This window comes from Furipterus horrens, unplaced genomic scaffold, assembly GCF_987537825.1.
Source record: "Furipterus horrens unplaced genomic scaffold, mFurHor1.1.pri manual_scaffold_2, whole genome shotgun sequence".
NCBI lineage: Eukaryota > Metazoa > Chordata > Mammalia > Chiroptera > Furipteridae > Furipterus > Furipterus horrens.
The window spans coordinates 139,528,319-139,554,923 of NW_028327172.1; the positions used below are offsets into that span (position 1 = coordinate 139,528,319).

Sequence of the window (26,605 nt, forward strand, 5' to 3'; positions counted from 1 at the left end):
CATGTAAAGTGAACAGCAGTCAACAGTAGTATTAAGAACCATCATCACTGTCATTAACAAATGAGGGGAGACTTTAAGGTTCAAGTACTCTTCTAGTTTTCTGGAAACGCCAACAATTCATCATTGCTAGTGTCAGAATTATAAAGCTCAGTTGCTCACAATCACTGATATAACTTTCTTCATTATCTTCATACTGACCAGACACCCTGAGATTAAGCAGTAAAATGGGACATTTAAGCATTCCCAAGAGTTTCACGTGGGCCCACCACTTCCTCTTCTAACAGCTGTTGCCACCACTGATAGGTCAGGTAATACACATCATGGTCTGTGACACAATATTTGCTCCATAAGATGCACAGACATTCCCGTCCCCCTACTTTTGAGAAAAAGAAAGTGCATCTTATGGAGCAAAAAATACAGTAATTATTCTGTGTATACTGGCCAATCAATATTTATGTGACCTAGTATGAAAAAGTGCCCAGTCAGGGGGTGTATGAGGGGCAACCAATCAATGTTTCTCCCCCTCTCTTTCTCCCTCCCTTCCCCTCTAAATACATACATATATACATACATATATACATATTTAAGAAAATTGAACACTATAGGAGGCCAGTCAAAAATAAGGAGATTACCATAATATTTTGCCTGAAGTTTCTTCCAGGCGAAGAGGTCAGAGGTCACAGCATGGGCAAATGCCCTCACTGTCCAAGGCAAGTCCACCCTAGCCCTTCAGCCTGCCCTAACACTCTAATGCCTAATTTCCTTAAGGCCTTCCTCAGTTTTTGCATCAGTAAAAATTCACTGCCTTTCTCCACAGCATGTTGTATCTTTGAGTATAATTTAGGCAAGTGATTGTTAAATTATCTCCTTGAAGTTCTGAGAAGAAAGGCAGCCCACATGCAGTCACAAAACCAAGCTTGGTCAATGAAGTACCAATTGCATTTTGAGTGGAGAAATTTATTTCCTTGAAACTTGCCATCTTGGCTGAACCCACCCCATCAGACTGGACACTGAATGCTCATCAGGGTGTCCAGCGCACTCCATGCTTAATCCTTCCCAGTAGTTTAAGCTCTGCAGGCAAAGATGTTTTTGCAAGTCCTGATCCCCAAAGGGAGATTCCTGGCAGGACAAGGACCCATCAAATGTCCTTTTAAAAACCAAGTATCCTTGATAAGAAAAAAATATTTCTTCTTCCAAATAATGAATAACATAGAAATGGAGATCAAGAGAGAACCAATTTATCAAGTATCTGACCGGCAACATGAAGAATGTTTTCATGGCATGCGGACAGGAGAAAATGTGGTGCCGTGACCTGTCACAGCCACCTGTACTGCAAGCTAATATCTCAGTGTGACAGGTCTGTCAAATGAAAATGCACTCCAAGTGACCTGCAGAGGCTAACCTTTCCATTATAGGTGATATGAAGAATGAGGAGCCCTGCACAGATCCCCATGGGATGCTGGCTTCCTCTGGGTGCTGAGTGCTGGTCATGGCCCACTCAGCAGCCTTGTCCATCATCTTCAGATGAAGGATGGGAATGGGGAGACCAGGCACAGTGGGTCAGTGGGAGGTAGCAAGAGTCTGAGACTGACATCCGCAAGTTCCAACTTCTAACACTTGTTCAACCCAGAGCCAGCTTTGTGCCAGGAACACCAATCCAGGCCATGGGCCTTTAACAGAGTATTTACATCAGTCCTTGAACATGCCTTAGGCACCCTGTCCCAGTGCCTGCATCTCTTCCTGGTCAGAATGCTCTCTTCTCTCCTCTTTGCTTATGTGAGTTTTCTCCAAACTTCTACACATACCTGGAATGGTGCCTCCTCCTTCCTGAATGTCCCTGTCCTCAGTGGTGCTTCATCCCAGGAACTTCTGCACCAGTATATATGCCTTCCTGCATGCCACTTAATCTACTCATGAAATTTCTTGTCCTACGCACCCCCCACCCCCATAAACCTTTTTAGTATTCTGATGAAAGACATCATGTCTTTGTCATCTTGATAACTTTAGCACCTCTATTCAAGTGTCTGGAATAGAGAAGGTATTCAAAAAATGCTAGTTGTTGACACTAATAATGATAAATTCAAGACTAGTGGTTCTCCAAGCACAGCCGTATTACATAACAAATTATCTCCAGCATATGGCCTATGACTCAAGGATCTGAACATCTTAGAAGGTATAACTGAGATGTCCAAAGGCCATTCATTCTCTGCTTGAGACTCACAGAGCTCTGGAAGGCATCAAGGTAAAGAGAAGCCCAGGCTGCCATTTTGAAGTCTAATACAGTCATGAAATCAACTTGAGACTAAGTCCTGGAACAAAGCTAGTAATGACCAGGTAACTATCAAGTTTATACTTAAAATAGAACTAAAAATATACAGTATTTCTTCACTAATACTATATTTGAATCCAGTCAAATATTGTGTTGTATAGCATAATTATAAAGATTTGGATGTAGTACTTATTCAAATCATACCCAGATCCACATGCCAGTTACTTTTACCCTAGACCACTGACCTCCATATGAACATATATTAGTCCATGGATATCTCAAAGTGCTCTCAAGTTTAATGTGCCCAAAATGAAATTCATAATCTTATCTACCCCCTAAACCTGTTCCACCACCACCCCCTATTCTTTTTTCTTAGTCATCTACAAAAGCTGTCCAGTTGAATGAATGCCATACAAAGATCATTTTCTTCTTAGGTAATGAGACATATGGGTGTGGTTTTTTTTTTGTGTGTGTGTGTGGGGGGCTGTTTCCGGCATTCCCTGAGGATGTCACATACTGTCAGACCTTCCTCAAATCCCAGTCCCATACCAATCACAGTCTTTCACTGTGTGGGTTCTGTCTGCAGGGAAATGTTCTCTTTCTTGGGGATAATGAGGAGGAAAAATTAATTTTCTATCAATTATAGAAACTAGTAACCTAAATCCACCCTAAAATTATGTTTGATAATAAGTGTTAGAAAAAAACATTGTAACATAAAAATAACTTTGCCATGAACTTAAGCAAAATAAAATATAACAATAAAAACCAAGACTTCTGGCCAAGATGGAGGCATAGACAGACACGCTGCATCTCCCCCCACAACTAAGAAGGAATACAACTACGTCAAAACTAGAAACAACCAGATGTTCTAGAAAACCAAGCTGCATGGAAGTCCAACAAACAAAGATATAAAGAAGAAATACTAATCAAGACAGGTAGGAGGGGCAGTGCTGGGGCAGAGAGGACACAGTGTGGTGATGGCAGCAGTGGCGGCAGTGGCATGCCAGCAGAAACATAGTTATACATTTTTAAAAGTCAGGAGGGATGCCTGGGGAGTGTTCCCAGCTCCTCATCAGACTGCAGCTCATGGTCCCAGCTCTGGGGAAAATCAAGCCTCCTTACTTCTGACTGTACAAACCAGTAGGGGTTGGAGCAGAGGCAGAAACTGCCAGTCTCTCAGCAGAGTCTGCTTGTTTAAAGGGCCCCCACAGTCCTAGAACATTCACAGACCCACTCATTCAGGGAACAATGGCCAGGGCAACAGCTAGAGGGGTGCCAGTCCCATACAGAAGTGGGAGAAGTGCCTGGAAAAGGGGCGAGTGCTGGGCAAGTGGTATTGTTCCCTCTCAGACCCCTCCCCTGCATACAGCACCACAACATGGTGAAACAAGTCGCCCTGTACTGACAAATACCTAAGGCTCTGCCCTTTACAATGTAACAGGAGCAACAGCTCTACCTAAGACACAGAGGCAAATGAACACAGGAGCCTGGCAAGATGAGGAGACAGAGAAGTATGACCCAAAAGAGGGAACAGATCAAGGTTCCAGTGGGAGAACTAACTGATGAGGAGATAGCCAGCCTAACAGATGAGGAGATAGCCAACCTAACAGATGCAGAGTTCCAAACACTGGTGATAAAGATGCTCACAGACTTGACAGATATGGTTGAGTATGGCAAACGCATAAGAGAAGAAGTGAAGGCTATGCTAAGTGGAACAAAGGAAAATCCACACAAAACCATTGGTGAAGGGAAGAAAACCAGGGTTCGAATCAATGATTTGGAACATAAGAAAGAAAAAACAGTCAACCATTACAGAATGAGGAAACAAGAACTGAAAAAAATGAGAAGCTTGGGAACCTCTGGGACTTTAAACGTGCCAACATCCGAATCATGGGGGTGTCAGAAGGAAAAGAGGAAGAGCAAGAAATTGAAAACATATGTGAAAAAAATGGAGGAAAACTTCCCAAATTTTGCGAAGGAAATAGACATACAAGGCCAGGAACCACAGAGAGTCCTGGGTGAGCTGGACCCAGAGGGGACCACACCAAGACACACCATGATTAAAATACCAAAGGTTCAAGATAAAGAGAGAATCCTAAAAGCAGCAAGAGAGAAGCAGAGAGTTGCCTACAAATGGGGTGCCTATAAGACTATCAGTGATTTCTCAAAAGATACTTTGCAGGCAAGAAGGGACTGGCAAGCAGTATTCAATGTGATGAAAAGCAGTGACCTACAACCAAGATTACTCTATCAAACAAAGCTATCATTTAGAATGGAAGGGCTGATGAAGTGCTTCCCAGACAAGGTAAAGCTAAAAGAGTTCAACAACACCAAGCTATTATTATATGAAATGTCAAAGGGACTTCCTTAAGAAAAAGAAGATGAAAACTATGAACACTAAAATGACAACAAACTCACAACTATCAACAACTAAATCTAAAAAATAGAAACAAAATCCAACCAAGCAAACCAGAATAGAAACAGAATCATAGATATGGGGATCATTTGGAGGGTTTTCAGCTGGGAGGGGGAAGGGGGAGAAATGGGGAAATGGTGCAGGGATTAAGAAGCATAATTGGCTGGTACAAAATAGATAGGGGGAAATTAAGAATAATATAGTAAAGGGTGAAACCAAAGAACTTACATGCATGACTCACGGACATGAACTAAGGGGGGTGTGACTGCTGGAGGGAAGGGGGGTACTGGGCTGAGGGGAGCAAAGGGGAAAACATTGAAACTACTGTGACAACATAATCAATAAAATATACTTAAAAAAACAATAAAAACCAAAATTGATCATCCTAAAATAACTGCAACAAGACTATGACCAATGACTGTATTTCCTGGATGGTGGCAATTAAGTCATCTGAGAAGAAATGAGAAATCTGAAGGGTAAATTTTGGTTTTCATCACATTTTTTTTTCTCATTGTGATTTCTTTTAGAGACATCCTAATATTTAGATAGTGGTGTGCATCCTCAGAAAATCAAAGTGGCACATGAAAAGGTGCTCAACATCATCAGCCATAACAGAAATGCAAACCAAACCCACAATGAGGTAACACTTGACACCTACGAAGATGGCTATTATCAGAAAATGGAAAATAACAAGCGCTGACAAGGATGTGAAGAAATTGGAACCCTTGTGCATTGCTGCTGGGAATGTAAAAGGGTGCAGTTACTTTGGGAAACAGCATGGAGGTTCCTCAAAAAGTTAAACAATTACCATGTGATCCAGCAATGCCACCTCTAGGTGTACACCAGAAGCATTGAAAGCAGGACTGACACAGACATTCATATACCCACGTTCATAGAAACATTATTCACAATAGCCAAAAGGTGGAAATCAAGTGTCCATGGGTGGATTAATGAGCAAATGAGGTGTAGCATATATACAAAATAGAATATTATTCAGCCTCAAAAAAATAAAATAAAATTCTGACACAGAGTACAACATGGATAAACCTTAAGGACATTAGGCCAAGTGAAATAAGCCAATCACAAAGGGACAAATACTGTGTGATTCCACTTACATGAGGAACCTATCCTGTCAAATATATAGAGACAGAAAGTAGAATGGTGGATGCCAGGGGCCCAGGGAGGGGAAATGGGGAGTTCATGTGTAATAGGGGTCAGAGTTTCCCTTTGGGAAAATGAAAAGGTTCTGGAGATGGATGGTGGTGATAGTTGCACAACAATGTGAATGTGCTTAATGCTACTGAGCTGTATTCTTAAAAGTGGTTAAAATAGTAAATACTGTGTTATGTCCATTTTCCACAATATTAAAAAAGGTGAAAAAGGAAGAAAGAAGCCAAGGTGGCAAGCAATACTTACAAGATATAGGCAATCACCCCGATGGACCAACAATCAACAGCTTTGCTGTAAGGTTTCTGGGCGAGGACCTCAGGAGCTGTGGAACAATAAAGGGGAGACACAGCCTGACGATTTCAGTGTCTGATACAGAAGGCATTTTTCAGGTTTATTTTTTTCTTTTTCAGTCTGCTACTTGGGCTGTACCATCTGTGATTCTGAAAACTGAGTAGAGATATAGGATTTGTTTTATTTGTTGGCTTTCCTAACAAGAAAAAAATGAGGGCACGCATGTGCATGTGCATGCATGTGTGTGTAAAACTACAGATTAACAATCAAATGCAGTCAATCAATCAATCAACAAACACTTAATACGTGACTATATTACGTCAGTGTTGTGCTAAACACTATAGTTCAGACCGAACTGAGTCAGAAAATGGTATATTCTGTTTGGGGCCTGGGGTGTGACTTCCCCTCAAATCAATTCAATTCAAGGAGGCATCTCTGGCCCTGTGTAGGGCCTCTAGGTACCGTGGGGATGCCAATGAGAAGTCCCTCCCTCTGCCTTTCTGCAGCTTACAATCTAGTCGAGTTTAGACCTAAAATCTGGTCTTCGGGAGTTCTGCATTAGGCCTACTCTTAGTTCATTCTCTAAGATTTTGGGTGGGTTATCCGTCAGCACTGTCATTCCATTTTCTCATTGGTGGAACAGGAAAGATGCTATTTTATTTCATTTCCTTGGTTCTAACCCACCATTCATCAAGAGTCATCCATCCCAGGACTGAGCTGATTCTGTATTATCCCCACCCTTCCTTTTCCTGTTTCTGTGGTGGCAGTCCCATGCTGAACTCAGTGTCTGGCACCCAGCAGTGTCTGGCACCCAGCAGTGTCTGCCACACATATTTGTGCAAAGACTAAATAAATGCAAGAAAAGACAGTAAATGTTCTTCACAAACAAAATCTCCTTTTTACTCAAATATATGTGATTGAGGTGCCTCTAGCATAGACTTTCCGGAAACATTAAGAGGGTAGAGAAACCAAAAATAGCTATCCCTTACAAGGCACTCATCATAGGCTGAATTGTATGTTCTCTGGGTTTGGGGTGCATTACCTCACTTAACCCCCACTGTCCTTGGGGGGAAGAGCTAAATTACCTTTACCATCATTATCCCCAATTTACAAATGAGAGCACAGAGGGACTGAGTGGTCGATGACTTGCCCAAAGCATCCAGCAGGAAAATGGGCAACATAGCAACTTCCTCTCAGAGGAACCTAACCCAGATGAAGTGCCTGCCATGGTCTGGGTCTTAGGCCAGGCATTCATAAACATTTTCTGCTGCAATCCAGTCAACAACTCTGACACTTACATTTATCTGCACCTGACAGAGGGGAAAAAAAAAGAGCCTCGGAGAAGTTCATTTTCCAATGTGACACAGTAGCTCTGAACCAGTCAGGCTCACCCTTGTCCCAGCTCTTCACGCTGGAATGTACTCATTGTTAAGGTCAGGGTTTCTTCAATCTGTAGGAAAAGTCTGTGCAGAAAAACTAACAGCAAAATCCTCTCATTCATTCTGCTTAAGATAAAACTTCCTGAGCAAGAATAGGAAAGTATACAAGCTATTGTGTGGAGTGCTTCTAGCTATGATGGCAAGAAATACAATCCATGGGTAATCCCAAATCTAATTTAAGGTTTCAGACCCAATTCCTCCAGACATCTGGTCAGACTTTTTTTCTTTTAACAAGAGCAAAATGAATACATGTGTGCATTCTTTCCTTGCAATGTTCACCCTGCACACAGTAACAAAAGGAGAGATGGAACTATGAAGCAAGGGAACTTGCAAGCTGGGAGAGTGGCTCTTAGATAATTGGGAGCTAGATGTATCGATACTTCGTTTTTCCCATAACTGTTAAGAGCATATTTCTCAGACGCTTCTATTATGGCATCTGACAAAAGGGAGCCATTTACCATAGTAAATGTCTTGCTGGTTTAGGAGGCATGCTCTCTCTGAGCTGATGTTCTGGTCTGAGTGGCCACCTGGGCACAGGCGGTGGGAGGTGACCACATCTCCTCGTGGCCTGAGAAAAAGTTCAAAAGAGCCAAAGAAGGCTCACAGAGCAACGTCTGACCCACCTTCACCTCCTGGCAGAGTTGATGGCAGATGTCATGGACACAGAGCCACGCTGGAGGGCAGAGGCCCTGGCCTCCATGTCACTGTGTCTGCAGGGCTCTTTAGGAAGAGGAAGAGCAGCCTGGCTCAGACACCCCACAGAACTAGACGTCAAAGAGGGCAGAGGCACAAGGAACTCTGCACAGGATTTAAAGCACAAACTCATGTCATGCACCAGGTGCCACAGGCAACAAACACATGGAAAGGAACGTGGAAAAAGAAGCTGTCAGCACCCCTGACAGCTGACTCTACAGTTAATGAGCAAAGATTGGGCCCATCCCCTGAGCCATGATGTGTAGAGGGGGACAGAGACACGGCCCCTGTAGACCAGGTCTTGCTCATGGAGGAGCTAATACTCTGTTCTCTGAGTGCTCCATCTTCCCAGTCCCCCAGCTCTGTGATGTGGGAGGGACAGTTCTCTAAAAGAACATCCTCTTCCTCCTCATTATCTTCATCTGTTAGAAAGAGTAAAGTACTGGCCACCATCTATTGTTCAGAAACCAAGAGAATGAAGGATACGGGTTTCCAGAAGCCCACACACCCAGAGGACACATATCAAGCATTTCACCTTCACTTTGGCAAATTCACCATTTTAGAGAATCGTGCAAGGCATGGCACAGTCCTGAAAATCAAGGAGCTGATTTTTATGCAACTGGGAGCTTGAATGCCACTTGAGATGTTAAGAGTCTTGTAGCCACAGATGACAAATAATTTTTAAAATATGAAATTTTGTTTAAATAGTAAAGTTTATAACATGGAGTACATGGATTAAAAAGAATTCTGGAACTTTCTCAGATGCATCTATTATGGCAACTGACAAAAGGCGCCACTAACAAAACAATGCCAGGGTCTGTACATGGATATGAGGGGAAACCTTCTAAAACATGAGCAAATATCAGGGTACATATTGTGGATGGAAGTCTATGTGCATGTGCCAACTACTTCTTGTTATTTTTGGTGTTGTGTCTTATCTGGGTTATTTCAGCAATAAAATATCAACGTTTTTAAACTAATTTGAGGCAGGTGCTCCATTTGCCTTCTGGTGAGGTTCTTAATTGCACTGGAAATGCAGAGGGTAAAGCAGGAAATATAATAGAATGACAAGGAAGACAAAGCCAATTGATTTGGAAATCATATTCTCACTCACTTAAAATGTTTTACAAATTGTATAATGGCACAAACGCTAATGGTCTTAACTCTCATTTCACTTATAATTCCTGGAACCAAATGTTCTTTGGGACATTGTTTGAATAAGCCTACTTACGTCACTTTAAATAGCTACTTTTCATCTCATAGAAGTTCTTGAAAAAAATAAATTCTCAGGCAACATTCAAAACTCTTTTGACAGTCTGGTATGGTGACCAAATTCTAATGAAGCCCTGAGGTCAGCTGGGCTATTTTCTCTCCTGCTCTGTGTCCTGTAGTTGGTTCCGTTGGTTCCCCCAAATGTTTAATTCACCAGGTTTTTGGCCCATCCCCTATCATTTTCTTGATCCCTTTCCATAGCATGTTGCACTAAGAGAGTCCATTTCCACTTTGAGAAGCAGCCAAACTCCCTTGTATTGTGTTATCCATCTTATACTACTGGCAAGAATTCTGCTGTAACTCTCAAAAGTCCTAGCATCCAATTTACAAACTTTCAGAAGACAAATGAGCTTCCAGGCCAAGGAGACCCAGAGCACAGTCCATCTGGAGCCTTTTAAAGTGATAAGGGTTCCCTGAGCCATACCACCATTCCACCTCTGTCCCAACACTACTTGCAGGTGCTGAGGAACTTCTTAATCAAGGAGAAATTAGTTTCTCTTCTAATTGTACCCAGCACAATTCCTATGTGGTGGGAGGTTGTCAATGACTCTCATCACCCCTACACCTTCTAACAGAAGGAGACTTGTAGTTGAAATAACTTAATTGGAGCTTTGAACAAAGAAAATAGTCATGAAAAGGTGCTGTGGCTGGTTTGTGAAGCCATCAGCCCTCAGACAGAGCAGGAAAGAATTTAGTCTCCTGGTAAATCCATGAAAGAAGAAAAAGACTCCAGGAGAAAGGGCACACACATATTCCCCGAGTGCATTTCAAGGCACAATCCCTACGGACTGTCAGTGGTCTTCAGTGGCAGTAGAGAGAACTACCCACCTGTTGACAGGGACACATGCAAGACAGGTAGCAAGTCCAACCTTCAGACTGTCCCTTGGACTTGACCAAAGCCAGCCTTTTAGAGGTGGTGAAAGTAGGGTTGGGATGGAGGCAGCTCTACCTGGGAGGCATGTGTTGGGCATGCATGACAGCTGGGTTCCTAGGTCCACTCCGTAAATCGCATAATACACTGGCCTCCTTGTGTGTGCCTACTGTATTTCATGCATACACTCATGACGGCGAGAGTCTCGGCAAAATCAGACTTTAGTGCATTCTGGTGGTTCAACAAATGGTTATGCAACTGAACCCAACCTGCTCTGCACACACACCACTATTTCTATAAGAAAACATTTTCCAGACTCCATACTAGTGATTTACAAATAAACATAGCTGCCTCAGATATTTTTGGTGAGTAGGTATAGGAACAAAAAGAATAAAATAAGATAGAGAGGGAGACAAATGATTTCAGAATTCAATCGCCAATCGGGAAGTACCTGTATTAGGTACAAGATTGATCACTAAATACCTGTCCTTAAGCAAATGATTTTTGAACATGAATTTTGGGGGTTAAAGAGGCAGAATTAGCCCTAGTTCTCTGTGTGCAGATGTGTGTATCATTCATTCTACTCTCCTTTTAAAACCTTTTCAAAGAGATTTCAGAATTTCTAGTTTTAAGGTTAAAGGGCAGAAAAGATATTTGGTTAAATGATCTCTCAGAGCTCCTCCTTGGTCAAATCTTGGGGGCCATTAATTAAGTTTTCTTGGCTATTCCTGATAGAAAAGCATCCCATTGTCTTCTTTTGTTTACACCAGTAAATATAAGTTAATCTTTACAGAAACCATGCAGCCTCAGAAGAGCATCCTGGGAACTACTGAAGATAACCATGGACGGATGTGGTTGTTCTCAGTCATAGGCTTAACTCATGCTCTTTATTGGAACAGCAGGTTTAAAAATCTAAAATAACTGAATTTACTGCTGTAAGACTCACTACCAACCCACGGTGGAAAATTTCACTTGGTAGGAAACGTCTTCTATAAACCAAGTTGTATTATATTGATTTAGAGCAAGAATTCCTGGTAAAGGGAAGGACCCCAGAGATTTCAAAAAGAAAATAAAAATTGCAGAAACCTTTCGTCTTGTTTTTTAAAACAATTAAATTGCCCATTTTCCTTACTGAGGGATGAAAAGGCTTAACCAAGTGGAACTGGAAACAAGAAGAGTGGCTGTGTTGTGGGAGTAAGGGCCCCGATAATCAATCCTCAGGCTCTTATAAAGCAGAAAAGAACTGTCCCGTTTCTTGCGCTAACAAGGTGTGCTGAAGAGCAGTTTCTGCTGAGAGAGACGGGGAGATTGAGCTCGCACCATGCTTCCAAGTTCACAAGCTCGTGTTCAAGGCAATTTGTTCTCCTCTATGGATGTTTGAGTATCACTCCTCTTAGTATTTCAAAGATAACCATGTCCAGTGGACCAAGGACAGGGACACAATAAGGAGCGAACAGCCCAAGGTTGGGGGAGCAGCCCTTTCTGGCAGAGAATGAAAACCACTAGTCCACAACAATAGCAGTGAGGTGGTATTTCCCCCTTTATGTAATCATTTAATAGGCTGGTCCCATTTCAGGCTCTGGGAGTATGGGGTGAAGAAGGCAGACCTGGCCCCGCACCCCTGTTCTGGGCACGGAGTGCAGACACAAGCCATAGGAGTGCTGCAGCCTCAGCTGCCTTGCTAAGGACAATGACCACAACCTGACAAGGTGGGAGAGGTGTTACTGATTTTTAAGTTTAATTTCTCTAAATAAAACTCTGAAAATACTAAACTTGTCTAAATGAAATTCTGAAGGTATCCAGCAAAAGAATGTATTACCTCCAAGAGTCAAATGATGGAGACAGTACAAAGAGAAACAACGGAAAAGACATGGATCAGGGGAACACATTGCTGTGGTTCCTGGTGCGATAAAAATATGCCTCCTGTTGTATTCTAAGAATAAAGTAACATGTGTAAAGATGAAGCAGTAGGAGAGGTAAAAAGGGCCATTGAGAATTAAATGAGAGGTACAGATGTGAGATGGTTGTCTGGATTTAGGTTATTTTAACTTAAAACAGCTTTAGTTGTCTGAATTTAAGAAGTTTTAAATAGTTAGGGACATTGACTTTTCAGTGAAGGAAACCTAGGATCCATCACTTACTACCTGTGTGAATTTGGCCATTTAATTTCTCTAAACCTCCATTTTGTTCATCTGTAAAATGGGAACATTAATAGAGTCCATCTTTTAGAACTGTTATGCAGCTTTCAGGGACTAATAAGCACATAAAATGTTATAGATATAATTAGTGGTAGTTATTATGTAAGGAAGAAAAGTTGGTAAAAGCACAAGAGCAAAAGCAAATCTCAAATATTATTATTTTCTAGAAACAGGGATAGACAGATCCTTGATATCATTTGGTATTCCCTATTGATTCTAATGTAACATAATGGAAATGATTCATAAATGAAGATTTTCACCCTTCTGATTAAGACCTTCGGAAGTCAGGAGCGAGCTGCGCCCACCTGCGATGAAAGGGCACAGCAGGAGAACATGAACCCCAGAGTTGGAAGGAGCCTTAACACCCCCTAGACAAACCTCCCATCCAGCTAGTCCCTTATTTCATTTAGGTATTAATCCCCTTGCTCACTTAATCACCCACCTATTTACATGGTCTCCACTCTATTCAGGCACCAATCTAGACACTGCAACCCAGGAATTTCCTGTTCATCATTGTTGATAGAACAGGAAACGAGGACAATTTGTCCTAATATTAGAGATTCCTGTGATGGTTGAGGAACTCTGACCTACCATGCATTTACTGAGGGAAGAGAGAGACTATTTCTGCCACATTCTCTTCCCTGGGCCCTCTGCCTCTCCTAGCCCCAGCTTACCCTCTCTTACCTTCTGGCCAGGTGTCATCAAGATTCCTCTCTCCACCACCCGAGTTCCCTCCCAGCCTTTAAGTAGCTATAAGGATGCAATGCCCAGTTCTAACCAGTCTTGTTTTCATTGGCCCCAGTTAAAATTCCTTTTTAAGGGGAGGTTAGAAAAAATCGTTATAGAAGACTACTTATAAAAACGGGCATATTCTCATTTTTCCCTAAGTCTTTGAAATGTGTAAAACTCCTCCCATCTCCCCTACCTGCTAAAATAGAGCTGACCAGACATTAAGACTAACAGCATTTCTACCTGTCTTTGAATGAGGTTCTGTCTTCGAAGATGGGTTTAAAATGTCCAGCCTGCCACGTACCCAATGACATCAACAGGAAGAGGCTGGCATAGAAGCAACTTGCTGACCCATGGCCTAGTCTAAGGCTCAGCTGTTTCTCTTGCCGACTGGCCTCACCTCCCTGGAGAGGCCAAGGAGAAAGGCATTTAACTTAAACTTCATGCATGTCACAGTGGGGAGGAAAAGACCCTAAGAGATGAATGTTGGTCACAGCCAGAGGTAGTCAAGACCTCTTTTAATATCATGGTCTTTCCCCAAGTGGCTCATGAAAGGAGATCACAAAACTTGGGGGTTGTAGGTGGTGGTGGTGCTGGATTCAAGTTCTCCCCAGGACAGTCTGGGCAATGTGATGTGGTCTTTTCAGGAAGGAGCCTGACCGAGGAGCAGGTGGCCTAACTGGAGTCCTGACCTTCTATGAGACTGCTTTAAAAACAGTAAGATTATATGCAGATACAGTGGCACTATCATCTCTGCCAGCTCACACCCAGCACTGACTCAGAGGACACAGCTATAGCCTGGCTCTATGCCACTGTATCTCAGAGAACTCATTATCTTTGTATGCCTCAGTGTCTTGTCTTGAAAGACACTTGCATTTTGTCCTGGAGTTAGGCCTTTGTGGAAAAGAACTTGAGCAACTGAAGAGCTGTGGGTGACCCCTCATTTTAAGGAAAACCACTAGGGATTTGTGTCCAGGGCTGGACACTTGGATCCCAGATAGTCTTCCTGTCCTTAAGGAACTCCCACAGGTGGTGAGAAAACAGCTCTACCCAGTTACAGCCTGTTCAGAGAGGGTAAATAAAATTCTTAAGATCAAGGAAAATAAAATTTAGGCATACACTTTAGAGGAGAATTGGGCCACAGTAGGAACTGCATAATAACAAGGAGGCAATATGGAATGTGCTTAGTCATATCTGCTTCTTGTCAATAACAGAATTTTCAGGAGCAGGATTATCAAGAGAAAAAACATCAGTGAGGGGCTTTGCTGTGAGCATTGCTTCACCCAGGTGTAGGGTATTGTCAGCGGATTACTGGCAAACAAAATACAGCTGAAATACAGGATCATTCCTTGTCTGTGGTTTGTCTTCAACCCAAAGCTAAGAGGCGTAGAAGTTTCCTGGGCAGCTCCATTCTCTTCGTATCCTTCCCCTAGAGTTGTAAAGTACTAAAAATGCACTGCAAAAGAGCAGCTCACTCTGATTTTCCTAGTAGCCTCTTGAATTTTACCACAGGCATGAAAAGTCCCCACTAAGGAACCCTCCTGGTTTATAATTATTGCTCTGATCTGAGCTGGATTACTATTCAAATGCTACCAAAGCCAAAATGTGGCTGGAGGTGGGGAGTGGTGGTGGGCAGTGAGGCTGAGGAACGGGAAGGGCGTGGAAAAAGGGAGGTTGCCTGGCATTTTTAAATGTGGGAAAGACCTGGAATTCAGTGGGATGAGGAAAGAGAATGTTGAGAGGAAGGCACTTCAGAGCACTGTGACAACAAATAACCCTGAGTCGCATCCATGGTAGCTTTCCCAAGACTTAGCCTCCACCTTAACTGCTGTAACCACAATGGGGCGGCTGCTGGCACTTGAGCCCATCCTGTCTTCTGAAATCTGGTAAGAAGCTACACTTCAAAACTAAGAAAACAGGTAGAGTTATTTCAATGTTTTGATTTTTAATAATTAAAAGCAAAAAAAAAAAATGTTAAGTTACAAAGAATAATGCCTTCCCTCCTCTTTGTCATAACACAATGGTACCAGTTTAGAAACTGTGAAACTCCATTCCAATATCAAAGACTTTGAGAGGTGCATTAAGAAATTCCAGAAGGATAAGCAGTGCTTTAACCACGTTAGGAGTGAGCTAGTGGGTGGATGCGTGGGGTGGGGACTCCTCCAAGGCAGGGCTGGGCTTAATCTGCCCACGCTGCGATGGGGAGCTCTTGTACCCATCCACACTCACTGTGTCCAGGGTAATAAAAGGAGAGGGTTCTGCATGTCCTGCCACTTAGGGAGCCCTGTCCTCTCTAACAAATGGGGTCTGGTAACAGCACCTGGAGTGATGAAATACTCATGGTTGGCTGTCATGGAGTAGCCGCTGAGAGAGAAGGAAATTCTTACCTGAGCCCTTGCCCACTTGTCTGTGCCCTGTATGCCAATTTATCAGCTATATAAAATCCTGCTTCAGTGCTAACAGTCTGAGAGAATGAGAACAATGATGTAATGCTTAGAGCTGGGCACTAAAAGATATATTTAAGTGTACAAATAAAAATCCAGCTCTGTGAGGGAAAACAGCCACACTGAGGATCAAAGGGCTGTGAACACAGGAATCATGAAAAACGGTGAGAGAAACTGCCTTGACTTAAGTTGCTGAAGAGGATGGAAATGGAGGATGTAAATCAATTTAATCCAATTGTTCTTGTCTGTTCTGAGTAAAGATGGGAAAAATGACAGGCAATATCCTTGACACACAGATATTTATATACTTAAAGGATACTAAGTCACATAGCTATAGAAATATCTAATGATAGAAGCAGGAAAAATCACTGAGGTCAATTAGTTCAGCCCACTTATTTTACCTACGAGAAACTGAGAACCTGAGTTTACATGAAGGGCCAGGCCTCCGTCCTATTAACCAGTGGCAGAAATACTTGCATTCAAGTTCCACTGCTGTGAATGTCACCAACTGCAGGTTGGGTGGCTTTGAGAACAGAGGTCCTCATCCCAACACCGTGCTTCCGGGAGCCACTGGTTTCCAAGCTTTCACCATAACCTCAGGTCCCATGGCAAGTTCTAAAAATGCAATGGCCCCGTGAATTAAGAGCATTCTCCTAACTGTACAAAAAATAATAATAATAATGCTAAGAACATTGATCAAGTGTTCTCCACTTTTGTTGATCTGTTTAAACTATTTAAGCAAGTTAAGCCAGAGCTAGACCAAAGACTTCCGTGATGTCTGTGCAGGCTAGAAGGACTCCTTCCCTACAGTTTCAGCAACATAACAATTAGCCACCATCTGCAGAACCGTAACACAGTTCTGCTTATGAACACGATGGACCAGATAGAAATTTCCTTCCTATTTCTGAGCCACATCCAATAATGAAAGAGTATGGTTGCCGGTGTGTATTCCAAGTGAAATACGGCAAAGGGGTGGACCATCACTCAGTAAGTCTTGATGAAAAAAGAAAGTCTCATATAACTCACACACATCACAAAGCAGTGAAAGCCTCCACTGGCCCAGGCTTCTTGCCCTTTCCAGGTGCAGTTTTGCATTCCTGAGCCTCCTGGCTGGTGACAGAGCACATGCTCACCTTCCTGGAGCGAGGCACTTTGTCACTTAATCTATAGGCAAAGACTTGAAGTTCTTTTACAATAGTTTCATTTTCTTTCTGAAACCAGGAGAACTGGACCTACAGAATCTGAATAATAACACTAGTGTGCCAATAGCATATCAAGAAATAAAACAACAGGATTTCCTCTACCAAGTAGGAGTAGGTTTGTTGCCTTTAGTCTCATCAATTACATGACTAAAATGGGTACTTTCTGGGATTTACGCTTTCTATTCAGTGATTCAGGAGACGATCCTGTTTGGATGTTTTAATTAATGTTTGCAGGGCAGGTCACACAAGTAATTTTCCTAACCTTCTTAGCTCTGACTCTCTCTCTTGTTGGAGACGCCAAGGGGAATGTTCTACCCAATTCGATTAAATGGAGCTAAATCCAGGTCAATACCATATTGGAGGTCCCCATGTTATACTGACAAGCTGATTTCTACCACATGGCCCCATCATTTCTCTTAAATTATCTCGCAGTATTTATGCACTCCCTCTCTCCAAGCCAAATGAGTCTGCTCATTTCTCCCAGACCACACAAGAAGCAGTTTAGGACTCAGGACCATCGTCCCCTGCTTTCCTGCATCTGTAACTCTCTTAGTCTCCCGGAGTTCTACCTTTCCTTCAAGTCCTGCCTCCTCCATGGTTTTTCCATGGTCGTTCCAGCCACTGTTGTTCTGTCTCACCTGTATTTGTGATGTTGCTTCTGAAATAGGCTAGCGACTGGATACTGGAAACATGCTTTTATGGACCTGTGTCGCCTGCCTGCCATACTCCACTGGGGGTGGCCTCTGCACCGCCTGTGGTAGGAACGCAGCACTCACAGGTGCCCACGTCTCCTGCCAGCTGTGACGTGACAATCCACAAGGGCCATGGATCCTTAGCAAGGGCGTGTAAGATCTGGGCAGCTGCTACAAGTAAAAGGTGCAGTTCAAGAGCTCATATTCCTTTGCCTTCTTCTATGGCACTGTGTGCATTGGGGTACTTGGGATAAACGACCATTTTTTTCATTGTTAGGGAGCTTGTTAAAATTGAAGCAATAATCTTGATCTTGGCAGAATTAATTATTCAGCTGAATAGTGAATAGTTATTCAGGTAATAACAATGATAAAACAACAGTGTTCACAAATTGAAACTAACACTTCTACCCAGAAGGAGTCTAAACTAAAGCTAAAAGCAGCCAGCAGCCATCTGCTCCTGGTTTGGGCTTGTGGGACACTGTCCCTCTGAATCAGAGGGGGAGAACAGCACTCTCCCTTCTCTCTCACAGATGCCAATGGGGCTGGGCTCTGCCCTATTCAAATGGAAAACAGCCACGCAGGAATGAGGCCATGGCTTCTTAGTCCAAGATTTCAGTATCCCAACTTGCAGCCATTGCTGGGGGCAGGTGGAATTGGCGGTGTCTGTTCTCAGGATTGACAGCATGCTGGGGTCTTCTTAGAAAGACCTGTTTCACCTTCTTCCCTGCATTACTCTGACAGCCAGGCTCTCAAAGACTTAATTAATCGTAATTAAGTCATAATTCGAGGTTCCCAAAACCAATGGTCATTACTCACTCAGTTGTTATCTTGACTTAGTAGCAACAACTGACCCCATGGTATCGTACTTTCTCCAAGTTGAAGTGCTTCCCAGACACCACCCTCCCTTGGTTCTCTTCTTACTTCACCTATTGCTGACTCCATGGACCCTTGAGTCCCCATGAGTCAGCCCTGGGGCCTTTCCCCTCCCCCATTTACACCCACCCGGCCGGTGATTTTATCCAGGTTCATGGCTTTAAAATGCATCCAGAGACTATCAGCTCCCAAATACAGCCCACCCTCATTATTCATAGATTCCATATTTTTGAATCTGCCTGCTCATTAAAATTTATTTGTAGTTCCCAAATCCATACTCATGATGCTTTTGAGGTTATTTGTGGACAAGAGCAGAGTGGCCAAAACTTTGAGTCACCCAAGGTGCACATTCCCAGGTGTGGTCAAACCTGCCAACACTCTGCCCTCTCCTTTTTGGCTCTCACGCTGTAAACAAGTACTGACTTCATGGTCTAGTTAGCACCGCATTTTTCACATTGTTGTGTGTTTTGTCAATTTCCCTTTTTAAAAAGGCCCCAAGTGTAGTGCTGAGGTGCTGTCTAGGGCTCCTAAGTATAAGAAAGCCGGGATGTGCCTAATGGAGAAAATACATGTGTTTGACAAGTTTGTTCAGGCACGAGTCTTAGTGCTGTTGGTCATGAGTTCAATGTTAATGAATTGACAATAATATTAAATAGGATGTCATTGAACAGTACCACACATAAAACAAGGTTACACATGGATCAGTTGCTGAAAATGCTGTGATCAGAGGCCAGGAGGAAACTAACCCTGCCTTTCCTCTGGGGGGCCGTGGCTCAATAGTCAGTGTTCACAGCAACTTTACAGAACACAACCACCATGAACAACGAGAATACAGTATGTAGTTCCAGAATAGATTTCTCTCTAGGACTCCAGACTCATATTCCCATTGCCCCCCTGACTTTGCAAACTTCAACAAATCAAAACCAAAACCCCTGATAACATTTCTGCAACTTACTCCTCCCACAAGTATCTCAATTAAAGACAACTATGCCATTCCAGGTAAGAGCCACAATTCTGACAACGACCTGCAGTCCTGGTCAGTACATGCTCTGCTTGTTACTTCTCTGACTTTATCTGCCCTATTCTCTTCTCTGCTCACCCTCCCTCTCCTGCCTCAGGGCCTGTGCACCATCCTTGATATGCTCTTCCTCCAAATAACAGCGTGGCTAGCTCCTTCACTTCTGTCAAGTCTTGGTTGCATCACCACCTGCTTAGTGAGAGCTGCCCTTATTACCATATTAAAAACTACAACCACCTACATACACACACACACTCGCACTTGCTAATCTCTTGCCTGCTTTATTTTTTTCCAGAGCACATCACCACCTAACTTACTAATTAACATACATAGCTGTTTGCTTATCATCTGTCTCTCTCCCACGCAAATGTAAGTACCATGAGGGTGGACAGACTTTTATCTGTTTGTTTTCTTTCTACTGATGCATCCCCTGTGCCTAGAACAGAAGGTTGGCAGTAAATGAATAATTCTTGAATGGATGAATAATGTAGCACTTAACTATACATTATTCAATGCACTTGTTTGCCCTCAGTCTCTCATAGTAATACTATGAACATTTTGAGGTCAGGGACTCCGTCTTATTCATCCTTGTATTCCTAACACAAAATCTCTATGCACAGCACATAATAGGAATTCAATAAATGCAGGCTGAACGAATAAAAGGGGAGGAGAGGAAGGAAAAATTGCTAATTTTCAGAACCTTGGGACTTCTATTCAATTAACAAGCATCTGTGAAAAGATGGATAAGACACAGACCCTGCTCTAGAAAAACCCAGAGTGGTAGAGGAGATACACAAATAAATATGGACCCTGAGATATCAGAGCCATGATGAGAAAAGGTCAGGAAAAGAACTAGGATGGTAAAGGAGAGGATGGGTGTTGGAAAAGCATTCAAAAGGGGGTAACATGTAAGCAGGTCTTTGACGGATGAAAAGGAGTTTTCCATGTAGACTGTAGGGGAGGAAACACAGCCCACTGCCCGACGTATGTTTACATAGACACAAAATCCCAGCATGGCCCCTTCCTTGTTCTAAAGGTCTTCCTGGAGTCTCAATGCTCAAACATGAAGATATAGAATTGCTATATTCCAACAATCTTCCATTTCCCCCTCCCCACTCACAGTGAACTTGATACCTGATAAGAGAATTATTGGATGGCTCCACTTGCCTCCATTTAGGGTAGGAAGAACAAGGGCCACATCTAAACATTGTTCCCAGTTCCCAGACTCATCAGTGTCTGACATCTAAACAGAACCAGACCAAACGATGGCAGCCACTTGGAAACCCAGAGAACCTGCCAGTCCATGGGCTCTGCCAAGAAGCAAAGAAGCAAAAATCAATTTAGAAAGTGCTAGAGCTTTCCAACATCAGAGCCAAGTATGAGAACAGTGTGATGCATATGTAAATATGGGCATTCTTTGTCAGAACATTAAATTATGGCTCCAGAGTCGACTTCCCAGAAGGGGACGTTGGGCAGCCACCATACCTCCCGTAGCCTCTGGGCCCGGACTCGCCTGGGCACCAAACTACTGAAGCAGCATAGCCACCCTGGCCAGGACCCTGGACACCATGACCTCATACACCTTTCCATTTTCTAATGCCTGTGGTTGGAAAGGGCTTTCTTCCTCCTCCTCTTTTAAGGGAAACGAGAATAAGCTTGTCTATTTGTTTTTATTTGCTGCTTGCCTGATGACTTGGACTGGGCTGGAGAAATTCCACACACACCCCACACATGCTCACATTTTTGCTCACTGTCGCCCCCCTCAGGCATACACATGCATTTACACATGTGATGGAGTCATAATTTTAAGTGTACCTGACAGGGCCTAGCCTAGGTCCAAGCCTAAGCCTAAGCATCATTTTACTTTCCTAGAACAGAGATAGTTTGCTATTCCATTATCTCCATCATGGCCTGTGCTGGCCTCTTAAACAGAATCAGAACCATTTCTTCTCGGTCTAGTGCATATACACAATCCAAGGAACAACCCTCACTTGCGAGAGTCAAGAGCTAAGCAGTACGGAGCACACCTTGCCCCCTGCTACGTTTCCACCATCCTGATCTCTTCCTTCTAAACCTCCTTGTTTCCTGTTATTCCCTCAGCCTGCTCTTTTCTCCTCTTCTTTGAGTTCCTTTAAAAATGTGACAGCTGTGACATAATAGCCATTATTATGCAAACACTTGTAAGGCTGTGCTATGGAGTTTCCCACAATGCTCTGGGGCTCCAGGCCCATTTACTGTGAGACCTGCTTCCCTCAGCCACCTGGGGAAGGTGATGTGGTTTGACCCAAAGACAAATAGGAATGATGTTGACATTCCCTCCTCTCTTCCAGGGTAGGTTTCCTGTTCTCATTAAGAAAGACCATCATGGTTTGCATGATGAAAATTCAGCCTTAATCTCCTTTTTCTGAAAGTCCTTTCCAAACTCAGTTTTGAAACTGTTTTCAGACATTCCTAGCCTGTACCCTTTCCCTGGGCTTTCTTCCTGACTTACGGCTTTTGCAAAAGCTGATGCCTCTACCTGGAATGTTCTGTCCCCTAAGTTCCCACGGCTGGCTGCCCCAGTCTCCACCATGTCCCCTTAACTTAGTCCCAATCCCTCTGCACCCTCGCTACTGTATCACATGCCCCCATCTTATTTTCTTTTACTTGCAGCACTTAATCATGATCTGAAACAACGCTATTCATTTACTTGTTTCTTTGTTGACTGTCTATTGCTCCCAAATAAAATGTAAGCTCCGTGAGGACAGGTACATATCTGTCTCATTCACGGCATCACTCAGTGCCTAGAAAAGCACTTGGTACATCATAGGTAGTTTCGTATACATTTGCTGAATGAATAAGTATATTCGTGTAAATGAAAGTCTCAAAAACCTCACAGTTCCAATGGCCTTTCTCCAGGTCCCTGAAGACAGAAGGTGAATCTCAGGATCCATGTGTTCAGACTTGTCAGTAGCCTTCTTGGCATTCCCTACGTTTAGTACAAAAAGTCTGGGCTTCTGGTTTTAAGGAATACTTTCATTCTTGGCTTCTCCAGTACACATCAAGACTGGCTAACTCAAGGAAGGGACTTTAATAAGGTTTGAACCAGAGTCTTCCTATCAACAGTTTCTTTCCAGATGCTTCTATCTCAACATTTTAAATATTTTATTTGTGTCTGCACCTTACTGTCATCCCAGTGTCTCACTGTAAATCATTTGAAAACACACATACACACAGCGTGTCTGGTATCAGAACCTGGAAATACATCCAAATCAACTCCTGGCATCCAGTCAGGCCCACACCCAAATGAAACAGGATTTCTACCCAATTCTTAAAAAGTTTCAAGGGGAATCACTTGCCCTGTAGCTCCTTCTTGTGTCTCTCACTCTTTTTATTCTTCCTTCAAGGGAAATGAAGGCAGCCATGATCACGTGCCAGCCTCAAATGCTTAAGAAGACTAATGAAGGTGACATGCAGGGACACACACACTGTCCTTACCAACGTAGCCGGGGGTCCCGCAGGCTGTGGACATCACATCTCCTTTGCCCTCCATTTTTGACAATCCAAAGTCACTGATCATTATTTTGGACTCCTCATCTTGGCTGTAGTACAACAGATTTTCAGGCTAGAAAGAAAATAATGAAAAAAAATTTACAAACTGTGGTTAGAGCTGGTTAACCGTGGTGGACTCAGCAAACCACAAAACCTACTCACTACTCAAGAATGTACTTGACCTTTAGACACAGTAAACGCTGTAAGAAAAGCTGTCTTTAACAATGCACCACAGAGGGCTCTGCACCGCAGAGGGCACTTACCGGTTTTCAATAAACGGCAGTCCCTGTCCCCTTATTAGTATTTTCCCTAATAAAAAAATTAACCAGTTTGGAGGTAATTCAGTGTAAACAATAGTAGAAACAGAGCCACTTTAAAATAGAGTTAGAGCCTTGGCTGGTGTGGCTCAGTGGATTGACTACTGGCCTGAGAACCAAAGGGTCGCTGGTTCGATTCCTAGTCAGGGCACATGTCTGGGGGGGCGTGTGAGAAGCAACTACACATTGATGTTTCTCTCTCTCTCTGTCCCTTCCCCTCTCTCTAAAAATAACAAAAATATTAAATAAGTAAACAAATAAAATGGAGCTAGAGCTGCCATCCAAGAGGAACTACCGTTAGTGTCTTATGCCTCAAACCTCCTAATGTTGCAGATGTTGCCAACAGGACAAAATAACCTCTGGACTGGGCCTAGAGTGACATTGTTTCCAAAGAACGGTTTGCAGAGATAGCAATAAAGTGGTTATAATGACTACTGGACTGAAAATTTTAAACATTATTTGGAATTAACACCACTATGTCATGTTACCTACACCAATAGAAACATCTTCCTTCTAGTGATATAATTGTTCCCCTTCCCGTTCTCAGAAATACCCTCAGCCTTTGTCTCCTAATCAGACAGTATTTGGACTCCTGCAATGATACCCACATATTCTTGTTGGTCTCAAATAAACACTTGTTGCCTCTCACTTTGAAAGGCCTTTTTCTTTTCAGATTAGCACTAGAAAGCTGATGCCTCTCAGACTTGTTGAATCATTTTCTGGGTTAGGGGAAAGGAGAAGCCCAGCAATAAAATTACTTCCGCAGGTGCTATTATGATCTTTTATCAGACCGTTGTTAGCAACCTTTCTAATCCAAGGGTCTCTCCCCAGCCCTCAGTAACACCCCATTCTGTAGTTCTGGCAGATGAGCCAGCTGACACCTGTTAGTTCTGCTTCCTGGGAAGCAGAGGTACGTCATTGGGAATGAAGGGGAGGTGGGAGATCCAGCATGTTCTGGCCATGTGTCTTTAAGTACTCTGATGGTTTGCTGTGCTATAAAATATGAGTGGTGATGGTTCCTCGTTTGCTGCCCTGAACAAGATATGGCAGAGCTCAGCTGTAAGGCACCTCACCCAGCCACTGTCTGAGCACAGTCCTGTCTCCAGGAGATCTCTGCACGTCAGTGCCCCTGCCTCTGAGGGGCAAAGGGGCCTCCTCTAGGAGTTGAGGAGGAGAAAATGAAGCCTCATTTGCACAGTGCTTTTTGTAAAATCAGGGAATCTTGAGGTTCCTGGCAAAGAATGGGGCCAGGACTTGTGGAGACCAAGGGAGCTATCACAGCCTCTTGTTGCATTTCCCTTAAGGTTTAGTATAAATGAGGGACATGATTACTTTTCACTCAGTATGTCTTCAGAATTTTCCTGGTGGGGGGTTGTAACTGGAAGGCAGCAGAGGTGTCAGTCTTTCACATTATCTCCCTCAGTGACGACATCATTAATTGAGCAGAATGGCTGAAGATTCTGTTTTTCAGTGGATTTGAGGTTGGGCCCAGGCCTCTGGATTTTAGAACTCCATGGGGGGTGGGGAGGTGACTAGGAGGTGCAACCACTGCTGTGGAGAAATTTTGAGAACTGACCAAGACTTTTTTTCCCTTTTCTTTTTTTGCCAGGGGAATTAAGAACACAATGGAAGTTTTACCAGAAAACTTGTATCTTCAGTGTTATATGGACTAAATTATGACCCCCATTTACATGTTAAAGCTCAACCCCCAATGTGACAGTATTTGGCAATAAGATCTTTAAGCGTATAACTAAGGTTAAATGAAGTCATAAAAGTGGGATCCTAATCCAATGAAAAGGAAGAGGAAGAAATACCAGGGTTGCACATGCACAGAGGAAATGTCCACGTGAGGACACAGCGAAAAGGAGAGAGACCTCATGAGAAATCAACCCTACTGACACCTTGATCTTGGACTTCTAGCCTCCAGAGCTGTAAGAAAATAAGTCTGTTGTTTAAGCCACCTGGTCCGATATTTTGTTATGGCAACCCCGGCACCCAAGACTTTTTTTGACCAAACCTTAGTGAGGTTCTTCTGAGCCCTCTTCTTGACTAGACCCCGATGTCGGTGTTCCGTGCCCCTCCTGTCCTTGCTGGGCCCGCACAGCCCAGTCTTTGCAAGAATCCTGCTAAGTCAGTTTAGAGAGAATTCCTCACTCTTGATATCTAGTCAAGTTCTTCGCCTCCCCCCGCAACCCCTGCACCTTTGATGTTGTTAAAAAAAATTCAGACACTTGTTAAAGATGGTTAGGAAGACTACTAGGGAGAGTACTATAATGGGGTTTGTAGTAGGGGAAAGAGACTTCCCTTATCTCTGAATAAGGAAGAGCCAAGGAAGAGGGTGGGGCGTCAGTGGACAAAAAATGAACAGGAGGGAACATCAGGGATAAGGGGGATCCTGGCTACGCTGACATGATGTGAGCTTTGCTGAAGGCAACCCTGGGTGCTTACATATGGGAGGCGGGGACAGGGAATCTGATCAGATATCAAGGGTGAGGATTTTTGCTAAATCACTAGGATTCTTACTAAGACTGAACTAAGTGGGCAGAGCCAACAGACTCAGGCCAAGGTTGGGGCCTAGTCAAAGAGAAGGCTTAAGGGGATCCAACTCAAATTTGGTCAATCTCCTGTGTCTGTCTAAGTGTCTGGCCAGCCTTTAGCAAGAATCCCCTGAGCCTTGATGTCTCCTCTCCACCGATGACCGCTCACTGTGGGCTACAAGTATTCCCCCTCCCTTGCTGAATTAGGAGTTTAGTTGGATTCTCTTCCCTATTGTGACATTGTAATACCCTCTTGCAAAAAGTCTTTAAAAAAAAGAATCCTTACCCCCAAGGACATGTTTATTGATTTTAGAGAGAGAGAAAGGGAGAGAGGGAGAAAGAAGGAGAGAGGGAAGGAGGGAGGGAAGAGGGAGAGAGGGAGAGAGGGAGAAAGAAAGAGAGGGGTGGGGGAGAGGGAGAGAGAGAGAGAGAAATATTAATGTGAGAGAGAAACATCAACTGGTTGCCTCCTATATGGTCCCTGCCCAGGGATCGAACCCACAACCTAGTTATGTGCCCTGACTGGGAATCAAACCTGCAACCTTTTTGTGCCCAGGACAATGTTCCAACCAACTGAGCCACCCAGCCAGGGATCTTGCAGCAATATTGAACAAAGTCGGGGTCAGAATAATTCTTTTCTTTA

General features: G+C 43.3%; 1 protein-coding gene across 2 annotated transcripts in view; it reads right to left on the reverse strand.

Annotated features, from left to right (window-relative positions):
* CAMK1D (calcium/calmodulin dependent protein kinase ID) overlaps window positions 1–26,605 on the reverse strand; it is a 405,862-nt gene that overhangs the window by 33,954 nt on the left and 345,303 nt on the right. For both annotated transcript variants that reach the window (XM_090266536.1, XM_090266535.1), the window contains exons 5-6: window positions 23,055–23,181; window positions 6,102–6,177 (exon numbers count right to left, since the gene is read on the reverse strand). In XM_090266536.1, coding sequence (XP_090122662.1) covers window positions 6,102–6,177; window positions 23,055–23,181 — 203 coding nt within the window. The remainder of the gene's footprint in view (window positions 1–6,101; window positions 6,178–23,054; window positions 23,182–26,605) is intronic.